The sequence below is a fragment of the Belonocnema kinseyi genome, chromosome 5 (genome assembly GCF_010883055.1).
Source record: "Belonocnema kinseyi isolate 2016_QV_RU_SX_M_011 chromosome 5, B_treatae_v1, whole genome shotgun sequence".
In the NCBI taxonomy this organism is placed as follows: Eukaryota; Metazoa; Arthropoda; class Insecta; order Hymenoptera; family Cynipidae; genus Belonocnema; species Belonocnema kinseyi.
Genome location: NC_046661.1, coordinates 145,388,295 through 145,399,449, shown reverse-complemented (window position 1 = coordinate 145,399,449; position 11,155 = coordinate 145,388,295). Strand labels below are relative to the sequence as shown.

Below are 11,155 nucleotides of genomic sequence, written 5' to 3'. Positions count from 1 at the left end.
AGTTTGAGACCGATATTTTATGTATAAAAAAAGTTGGAACGTTCAAAAAATGTCGAGGTTCAGAAAAAAGATGAAATAATTTTCAGTGAAGTTCCTACCAAATTGCAGTACCTAAACGTACTTTATTGTACCCGTATAAATCTTCCAAATTTTCAGCTCGATATTTTATTTACAAAAAAAGTTCTTAGGTTCAAAAAAACATTCAGTGAACGGAAAAAGTGAGGTCGGTAATATAGGTATTTAGCTGTGTCACATGCCCTTAAGGCCATGTAATGAGTGGGTCACGTGACCAGTTTCCTACCTTACCGATAATTTTTTATTTCTCAATTAATTTTCACGTGTAGCACCACATCGAGTTAAAATTTTGGAATAATAGATAAGAAGGCCTAAGAAAGGTGGCTCATGTCAAAAAAATTTTTTAATTATGAAAAGTTTTTTTTTGTAAACAATCTTTTTTCATCATTGTTAAATTTTAGGATTGGATTCACCTTTCTTAGTGCTTCTTATTTAGTATCCCAAATTTTCAACTCAGTGTGGCGCTTCCTGTGAAAATAAGTTGGGAAATAACAAAAAAGAAAAGTGGCGCTAAGGTAGGAATCTGGTCACGTGACCAACTCGACACATGGCCGTAATTAGAGTGATAATTTTCAGGTTGCCGATAGCACACACTTGTTTCAATGTGCTGCTACTTCCGGATTACAGCACGATAGAGAAACTGCAGGACAGACTCCTCAAGGCGATAAACTACTCAAAAGGCTTTGGCATGCTGTGAATCGGAGTTTTGTCTCGAGGGAAAATCCCGACACATCCAAACTCCCTCCCCTATTTATTTCGAAGCTGGAACTTTTACGCGAATTCGGGACTCGTAAAAGGAGGAGGGACGCTTACCGAATCAGTGATGGAGAGCTCGAGACTTGAGAGTGATTTTTTGAGGGAGCAAATCCTCTCGAGAGTTAAGCTTAAACAGTGTACAAAATACAAATCAGTCCAGATTCTTTTTTTCTTTTCTTTTTGTCTCTTTCTTTTTTTCTTTCGAGAATCGTGGACTTTAGACCGATTCTTGCTTTTTTTTTTCTTTTACTTTTTCTTTGACGAGAATTTTTCAAAGGCGAGTGCGTTTCTAAGATTTTTTAAGGAAGACGAGACTGAGAACGTGAAGAAGAGTTATAATAACCGAGACCCCAAAGACACAAGAGCTGAGTGACTGTGATGTGAGAGAGAATGGAGAATGCCGAGTGAGCTGTCGATGTAGATTGTAAACGTAGGTGATAAAAAGAAAAAAAAAAAACGTCGTAAAATATATTAACGAGACCGAAGCTCAAATCAAATTGTGCCGATTGATGGAGAGCGACGGCGCGCCAATCTGAGAATGCATATCGATACCTCTGTCTTAAAAACAGCTCAAACTCATTTTAAAATTTGTCTCTACAACGCGAAAACTCGGTCTTGGTTGTCTAAAAGAATCACTCTGTTTTTTCAATTGGCCTCTCGCTTTTAGAGGTTCGCAGTAGAAGAAGGAAAAGTGGTGAGAATTATAGAAAGGAGAAGTAGAGGGAGGAGAAGTGGCGGAAAGTAGAGGAAGGAGAAGTGGTGATAAGTAGAGGGAGAAGTGGTGGGAAGTATAGAAAGGAGTATATGAAGGAGAATGGTAGAGGAGGAAGTGGTAGAAACTAGAGGAAGGAGAAGTAGAGGAAGGAGAACTGGTGGACATTAGAGGAAGTCGTCGGAACTAGAGGAAGGAGAATTGATAGAAAGTAGAGAAAGAAGAAGTGATGAAAAATAGAGAGAAGTGGTGTTGAGTATAGAAAGAAGTAGATGAAGGAGAATTGGTAAACAGTACAGGAAGAAGTGGTAGATCTTAGAGGAAGGAGAATTGGTGGAATGTATAGAAAGGAGAAGTGATAGATAGTAGAGGAAGGAGAATTGGTGAAAAGTAGAGGAAGGAGAAGTGCTGAAAGGTAGAGGAAGGAGAAGTGGTGGAAAGTAGAGGAAGGAGAAGTGGTGATAAGTAGAGGGAGAAGTGGTGGAAAGTATAGAAAAGAGTAGATGAAGAAGTGGTAGATACTAGACGAAGGAGAAGTAGAGGAAGCAGAATTTGGTGGACAGTAGAGGAAGAAGTAACAGAAACTAGAGAAAGGACAATTAGTGGACAGTAGAGGAAGAAGTGGTCGAAACTAGAAGAAGGAGAAGTGGTGGAAAGTAGAGAAAGCAGAAGTGGTGAAAAGTAGAGGGAGAAGTGGTGGGAAGTATAGATAGGAGTATATGAGGGAGAATGGTAGAAGAGGAAGTGGTAGAAACTAGAGGAAGGAGAAGTAGAGGAAGGAGAATTGGTGGACAGTAGAGGAAGTGGTCGGAAGTAGAGGAAGGAGAATGGGAAGAAGTATAGAATGAAGAAGTGGTGAAAAGTATAGAAAGAAGTAGATGAAGGAGAATTGGTAAACAGTAGAGGAAGAAGTGGTAGATATTAGAAGAAGAAGTAGAGGAAGGAGAATTGGTGGAATGTATAGAAAGGAGAAGTGATAGATAGTAGAGGAAGGAGAAGTGGTGGTAGATATACAAAGGAGAACTGGTGGAAAGTAGAGAAAGTTAAACTGGTGGAAATGATTGGAAGGAAAAGTGGTAGAAACTATTGGAAGGAGAAGTGGTAGAAACTATATGAATAAATGGTTGAACGTAGAGGAAGGAATAGTGGTGGAAAGTAGGGGAAGAAGATTGGTGAATATTAGAAGCAGAAGTGATGGAAAGTCGAGAAAGGAGAAGTGGTGAAAAGTAGAGGAAGGAGAAGTGGTGTAAAGTAAAGTAAAAGTGGAGAAAATTATTGGAAGCAGAATTGGTGGAAAGTATATGAATAAGTGATTGAAAGTAGAGGAAGGAAAAATGGTGGACACTATTGGAAGGAGAAGTGGTAGAAACTATATGAATAAATGGTCGAACGTAGAGGAAGGAATAGTGGTGGAAAGTAGAGGAAGGAGATTGGTGAACATTAGATAAAGGAGAAGTGGTGGAAATTAGAGGAAGGAGAATGGTGGAATGAATATGAAGAAGTGATTCACAGTAGAGAAAGGAAAAGTTGTTTTTAAGTACACGACGAAGTGACAGAAAGTATTAGAAGAAGTAGTGGAATGTATAGGAAGGAGAAGAAGATGAAAGAGAAGTAGTGGAAAGTAGTGAAAGGTGAGGTGGTCAAAAGTAGAAGTGGTCAAAACTAGAGGAAGGAGATGTGGTAGAAAGTGGAGGAAGTATGAGAAAAAGTGATTAAAAATGGAAGAAGGAAAAGTGGTAGAAAGTAGATGAAGGAATAGTGGTGATAAGTAGAGGGAGAAGTGGTGGAAAGTATAGAAAAGAGTAGATGAAGAAGTGGTAGATACTAGACGAAGGAGAAGTAGAGGAAGGAGAATTTGGTGGACAGTAGAGGAAGAAGTGACAGAAACCTGAGAAAGGACAATTAGTGGACAGTAGAGGAAGAAGTGGTCGAAACTAGAGGAAGGAGAAGTAGTGGAAAGTATAGAAGGAAGTAGATGAAGGAGAATTGGTAAACAGTAGAGGAAGAAGTAGAGGAAAGAGAATTGGTGGAATGTATAGAAAAGAGAAGTGATAGATAGTAGAGGAAGGAGAAGTGGTGAAAAGTAGAGGAAGGGGAAGTGGTGGTAAATGTACAAAGGAGAACTGGTGGAAAGTAGAGAAAGTAAAAGTGGTGGAAATGATTGAAAGGAGAATTGGTGGAAAGTATATGAATAAGTGGTTGAAAGTAGAGGAAGGAAACCTGGTGGAAACTATTGGAAGGAGAAGTGGTAGAAACTATATGAATAAGTGGTTGAACGTAGAGGAAGGAATAGTGGTGGAAAGTAGAGGAAGGAGATTGGTGAATATTAGAGGGAGAAATGATGGAAAGTAGAGAAAGGAGAAGTGGTGAAAAGTAGAGGAAGGAGAAGTGGCGGAAAGGAGAGTAAGTAAAAGTGGAGGAAATTATTGGAAGAAGAATTGGTGGAAACTGTATGAATAAGTGATAGAAAGTAGAGGAAGGAAAAGTGGTGGACACTATTGGAAGGAGAAGTGGTAGAAACTATGTGAATAAGTGATTGAACGTAGAGGAAGGAATAGTGGTGGAAAGTAGAGGAACGAAAAATGGGGTAAAGGAGATAAAGGACAAGTGGTGGAAAGTAAATAAAGGAAAGTGGTGGTAGGTATACAAAGAAGAAATGGTGGAAATTATTCGAAAAAGTGATTGAAAGTAGAGGAAGGAATAGTGGTAGAAGGGTAAAGTAAGGGGAATGATGAGGTAGGAAATTGGGAGTAGAGGAATCATCGGAGGAGATAGAGAGAGATAGAGAGAGTACAAAGGATAAATATTGAGGGGAAATATTTTAATTACTTAATTAATCTTTGAGTTAGCATTTTTTAAGATTCAATTAATTCTTAGTAATTTTTTGTTTGAAAAAAGGTAATATTTATTAAATGTCTCAGGTTCAAACTGGAGAAGCAGTCTATAACATACTTAGGCCTCAAAACAATTTATTAAATAAAAATGAACTGGATCTTAAAAAATGTAATTTCTGCTTATTTTCAAAAAATTGTAACTTAAAACAAAGTTATACATTTGTTTTTAATTCTAATGTTTTATTAACATTTAAAGGCAAAAATTGTACGTAAACAACATTACTGTAATTTTTGTACCCTGAAGAAACATTTTTTTTAAATTCAAAAATTAACATTTTTGACCTTAATTCGTTAGAAATTTTTATTTATTATAGAGTATAGCGTATTTTTAACACTATGCACTTTCGATTTTAAAAAATGTTGATTTTGTGGCCCACCCTAATATTTAGGATTTAATGGATTAATTTTGAATTCCTCTAAATTATTTTAAATTCTTTGAAATCTTTTGAATTTTTCACTTTAAATTTGCCAATATTCTGTAAATTCTTTACATTCCCTGAATTTTTTGAGTTTCGGAAATTCTCTGAATTCTTCCGAATTCACTCAATTTAATTAAATTCACAATCTGAATTCATTCAATTCTTTGAATTCTCTGATTATGCTAAATTCTTCTGAATTCGCTCAATTTCTCTTAATTCACTTAATTTTGTTAAATTCCTGGAATTCTCTGAACTACTTAAATTCCCTGATATCCTTGATTTCTCTGCATTTTTTTTTAAATTTCTGAAATGCTCTAAATTGACCGAATTCTTAAAATTGACCAAATTTGTTAAATTCACTAAATTCTTGAAAGTCACGAAATTCCCCAAATTCTTTAAATACCTCAATTCCCTAAATTTTCTGAATTCCATGAATTCTTTCAATGCTCTGAGATTCATGAATTCATTAAATTCTATGAAATACTTGTTTTTTTTTCTTCTGAATTACTCAAATTCTTTAAATTCGATACATTTAAATACTTTAAATTTCTTGAGATACCTCAATTCCTTCAATGCTTCGGATTTCTTTTGAAGTCTTTGCATGATGCATTTTGCAGTCATTGGATTTAAAGGAATTCAAAGAATTTCAATGAGAATTTAAAATTATTCAATATAATATACTAAACCAGAGTATTAAAACATCTAATCAATTAAAAAGAATTCCAAGTGAATTGAAAATGATTCAAAATAATATACTTGGCCGGGTATAATGTGTAATAAAAATGAGGAGCCATCTCGAAAACCGAGTGGTTCTTTTGGACAACCAATGTTAGAGTTTTAGAGTATTCCGCATAAAATTTTAACACGGAGGTATCGATATGAGAGAGATAATATAAACGAAAACAGGAGACACTAGAAAAACAGGAGACACTAAAAAAACAGGAGACACTAGAAAAACAGGAGACACTAAAAAAACAGGAGACACTAAAAAAAAACAGGAGACACTAAACTTATACGCTAGAGGAAATTTTCTAAGGAAACTGGAAAATTGAAAGCGGAGAGCAAAAATAATTTATCTTTGTGCTACTGTTTTTTTTTTATTCAGTTTCGTTTTACGCTACAATCATTCTCGATAATCAATCAAGGCAAATTTGTATAAAGATTTGTAATTAGCGACTTTTCTAAAAAGACGCACTCCGAGTTTATCTTAGTCGCGTGACAATAAAGATCTATCAAAAGGCACTTTCTTCTTTTCCAATTAAATATTACTTATTTTAAGATTATTCAAACTTAGTCTAAGTGCGTTTAAAAAACGCGAGCGTAGAAAAAAAGAGTATAAAATTTAATTATTCAGAGTTGGGCGCAAAGAAATTCATCAAAAATTTCATGACAAGCATAGAAAACTACAATTTTTTATATTAAAAAATGAAGTTTTTTGATTAATAATTATGAAGTTTGATGATTTTCAATAATTATTGAATTCTTCATAAATAATTTACGGCCCAGCACGAATATTTTCTACTTTGGACGGATAAAATATACTAAAAAGAAATCAGATCTTTTTCAAACATTTTTTATAACTTTGTGCACAAAGACACAAAAAGGTAAAAATATAAAATTAAATTATCTTCTAAGTTTCTACGGTGGACGGATTTTTTTTATCTGAAGGAATGGATTTTAGTGAGGCAATGCCAAGAAAATAAAATAAAAATTTCCTCGTTTTGCCTCACTCAGGGTGGCCGTTTTAATTGAGGAAATAAATTCTCAGTTCTCAAAAATTTTGCACGATCACTGAAATTAAACGATTTGATCTATTGACGCTAAAAAAATTTTTATTTTAAATTTAAATAACTCACCTTTAAATTAAAAAGCATTCAAATTGGAACTCTTTTTAATTTTAAACTTAAAATAGAAAAGCTAAATAAATTTTTTATTTAAAAGTTTTAATCTAAAGGACTTTAAACTACAAAAAAAAATAAATTAGGAACATAAAGTAATTATAAATTATTAATTGTTTCAAAATCCTTAAAAAGCTTCAAAAATTTTGTTTTAGAATCTTCAAAAATCTCCATTTTGCAGGAAAAAAATTATTTGCATTTTTCTTAAGTTTTTTTTTCCTAATTCTGCAAAAATTAAACAAATCGCCTTAAAAACTTGCAGATTCTTTTTGTAAAAGTAGAAAATTATTTTCCATTTTCCTAGGAATCTAATAAAAAATTTTTTTGAATCTTTTCAAAACTTTTCTTAAACTTGCTGGAACTTTTTCTAAATTAATAATTGTTGAATTGTTTTTTCTTCAACGAAATTTGTTTTTGTTTTGAAATCTTTTTGAATATTTTCTTCAACTTAATTTAAAAAAAAAAATAAAAATTTTCTCAGGAATCTTAAGAAAATCTTCTGATTATCTAAAGTTTTCTTAACATTTTTGTAAATCCTGTAAAATAAATAAAATTCTATTTTTCAATTTTCTTCTAGAATTACTTTTTTAAAATACAAAATCATTTGAAATTTTCCCATAAATCTTGAGAAACTTTTTGTACTGTTCTGAAAACTTTTAAAATACTTGAAAATCTTCTGAATTTTTTTCCAAAATCATAAAAAATCTACATTATTTCAAAAAAGTTGAAGTCTAATTTTGAAATTATTTTTAAATCGTTTCAAAACTTCTAAAGTTTCTATAAATCCTTTTAAATAATTCAAAATTTTAATTAAATCTTAGAACTTCTAAAATTTCTAAAAAATTTACCTCTACAATCTTTTACATTCTTTTTCGAACTTTTAAAAATTCGTTTAGATTTTTTTCTAATCTGTGTCAATTTTCTCTTAGAATTTTTTTTTAAATAAAAAATCTTTCGAATTTTTTGCAAATTCTTAAAAATATTTACATTTCAAAAAATAATTTGAAATTTTGACAAATTATTTTTGAATCGTTTCAAAACTGCTAAAGCTTCTAAACGTCTTTAAAAATATTTCAAATTTAAAAAAAATTAATCTTTATAAAATTCTAAATCTGTTTTTACTATTTTGAAAAGTTTCAAAATACTTGAAAATCTTTTTAATTTTTTTCAGAATTTAAAAAATCTACATTCTTCAAAAAAATTTGAAATCTTTACAATATTTAAATTATTTTTAAATATTTTCAAGAGTTCTCAATTTTAAACTTACTGCAACCTTTTCTAAATTAATAATTGTTCAGTAACTATTTATTTATCATAATTTGTTTTAGTTTTGAAGTCTTTTTTCAATATTCTCTTAAACTTAATTTTTTCAAAAAAAAAAAATAATAATAATAATAATAATTACGAATTTTCCTTAGAAGAAAATAAAATCTTTGTAAAATTATTTTTTTTTTCTAAAATCCTTTACCAGATGTAGTTATTCATATTATGTTTTTAGAAAGTTATAAATTTTTGTTTTTTAAATTCCTCAACTTCTACGAACTTTTAAAAAAATCATTTAGAAAGTTTTGATTATCTTTTTAAATTTTCTCTCAGAATTCATTTTTTTAAATAAAAAATCACTTGCATTTTTACCATAAATCTTACAAATATTTTTGTATTGTCCTGAAACCTTTCAAAATGCTTAAAAATCTTATGGATTTTTTCCAAAATCGTTATAAAATCTACATTTTTCAAAGAAATCTGAAATCTGCAAGTTTTAAATTATTTTTTAATCTTTCCCAAACTCTTAAATTTTAAATTCACTGGAACTTTTCTAAATTAATAATTGTTTAATTGCTATTTCTTTAAATAAATGTGTTTTTGTTTTGAAATATTTAACAATTTATCGCTCAGAATTCATTTTAAAAAAAATCTTTTTAAATTTTCCCATAAATTCTAGAAATCTTTTTAAATATCTCCAAATTTTAATAAAATTAAAAAAAATCTGCATAAAATTCTAAAACTTCTAAATAGCTTTTAAAATTATTAAACATTTTTTTTTAATTCTGCACAATTAAAAAAATTATTTTAAATTTCCTAAAAATCTTAAGAAAATTTATTTACTATCTCAAACGCTTTCAAAATCGTTAAAAAGATTCCAAATTTTATTTCGAAATCTTCAAAAATCTATATTTTGTTAACATTTTTTTGAAAACTTTTAGTTTTAAATTAAAATTGTTACTTTCAAAATCTTTAAATTTAGCTTTCGGGAAATTTTAACGATTGAAGGCTTTCTATTTCAAACAGATCAGTTTCAAATTGTTTATTTTTTAATATATGATTTATAATTTCTGATTTCAAAGGATGTTTTTTTTTTAATATTGCTAAATATTAAAAGTTTTTTTTTGTCAATTTCAAATCTAATCAGTTAAATATGTAATATTTTAGACTCAAACAAAATTTGTATATAAACTAAATTGGAATAAAAGTACTTAATAATAAATCTACCAATTTGAGGATTTACAAAAAATGTAATGGTTTAATTTTGAAGACTCAAAGTTGATAAACTTAAAACGTTTTTCAAACAAAAAAAAAATCAATTTCGAATGTGTTAAATTTTCAACTTATCAAAACCGAATTCAAAATTCTTTTATTTGAAAGTCAACGCTTAAAAGTGAAGACCTAAACCGAAATTTTAAAATTACATAATTGAAAAAGTTTTCAAAACATTAAAAAAAGTTGAAATGGAATTTATTTCAAATTATTTCAAGTGATTGAACAAAATTTTTTGTTTTAAAGTGTAAAATTCCAGGTAGAAAAAAATGGTTATTTCTCAGTTAAAAAAAAAAAAAATTCGTTCCAGCAGCCACCCTGCTTTTTTTTTTGACACAAGCTATTTTTCAATTGTATTTAAAATTGAAATGGGCAGTAAAATATCTCGTTTGTACAATTATTTACATACGCCGAAGAGTATGAATGAAGGTTGCAAGAAGCGTTTTAGAATATGTTTTGCAGTCGTTTTTTTTTCTTCACGTAGTGAAATACCAGAAAATCGCGATCGTCGAGAGGAGAATTCCGGAAATGGATAATCCGGTAGCTCCGTTGCATCTGTTACGGAAGTAACAGAAACACCAATTGACTTCGTCGTAATAATCTCGATGGATATCGAGCTCGTGAATACTGTTGTTCACGTAATGACCGAGTCTAACGTCTTTGGCGGCAGCACGACAACCTTCGTATCGATCTGCAGGCATATCGGTCCGGAAGCCTCGAACCGAGCTCAGACACTCTCGAGTGATTATTATTTCAGCTGAAAAATAATCATTTTTTCATTGATGCAAACTTCTGTTAAAAAAAAAAAAAAAAAAAAAACAAACAAGAATCCAATTTATCCGATTAATTTTTTTATTTTATGTTATTTTATTGTAATTTGATGATGATGAAAATAAAAAAGAAGGAAGGGGGTGTGATTGGCTGCCTTCTCATTTTTCTTTCCTCTTTTTTTTTTTAATTTTGTCCGAAAATGATTTTTTTTTTCCAAATTTTTTCAGATTACAATAGGATTTTTGTTTTTGTTTTTTGGTTGTGGTTTTGTTTTTAACAGGAGTTTGCATCAATTTGATTATTGGACGTTAAATAGGATTTTTAATTTGCATATTTAGTCTAATTTAAATTTCTTAAATTTTAATTTTTTTTATTTTCAGGTTGAAACAATTTCAGGACTTTTTTATTTTTATTTAAACACTATTTTTTATAAAGATATTCTTCGGGGTTAATTTAAGAACAGAGAGTTGCATTTAGAATTAAATAGTTGAACTTTCAAGCAAAAGAGACGAATTCTTAATGAAATAGCTGCATTTTTAGCATACAAAGATGAATTTTCAACCAATCGATGGAATTTTCAAACAAAAAATGTCACTTTTTTACAAAATAACTGAATTTTTAATCAAATAGTAGAATTTTCAATGAAAAGAGACGCATTTTTGATCAAATAGGTGAATTCTCAACATACAAAAATGAGTTTTCAACCAATAGGTGGAATTTCCAAGCGAAAAAGAATGCTTTTAACAAAATAGTTGAATTTTTAATCAAATAGTTGAATTTCCAAACAAAAAGGTTACTTTTTTACAAAATAGCTCAATTTTTAACCAAATAGTAGAATTTTCAATGAAAAAAGACAAATTTTTAATCGAATAGCTGAATTTTTAACATACAAAAATGAATTTTCAACCAATTGGTGGAATTTCCAAACGAAAAAGGTTTCTTTTTTACAAAATAGTTGATATTTTAACCAACTAATTGAATTTTCAATCAAATGATAAGAATTTTTAATCAAATAGTTGAATTTTCAACAAAAAAGGATGAATTTTTACAATCAAATGGTCGAATTTCCAAACGAAAAAGATACTTTTTTACAAA

The 11,155-nt window shown here is 29.8% G+C and overlaps 2 protein-coding genes across 2 annotated transcripts in view; one reads left to right on the top strand and one right to left on the bottom strand.

Moving 5' to 3' along the window:
• LOC117172521 (ubiquitin-protein ligase E3A) overlaps window positions 1-3,379 on the top strand; it is a 63,113-nt gene extending 59,734 nt beyond the window's left edge. Inside the window, exon 12 of the mRNA XM_033360541.1 lies at window positions 652-3,379. Coding sequence (XP_033216432.1) covers window positions 652-772 — 121 coding nt within the window. The 3' untranslated portion in view covers window positions 773-3,379. The remainder of the gene's footprint in view (window positions 1-651) is intronic.
• A 6,186-nt stretch (window positions 3,380-9,565) lies between these two features.
• The window catches only part of LOC117172968, an 11,693-nt gene continuing 10,103 nt past the window's right edge, over window positions 9,566-11,155 (bottom strand). The window contains exon 3 of the mRNA XM_033361296.1: window positions 9,566-10,046. Coding sequence (XP_033217187.1) covers window positions 9,766-10,046 — 281 coding nt within the window. The 3' untranslated portion in view covers window positions 9,566-9,765. The remainder of the gene's footprint in view (window positions 10,047-11,155) is intronic.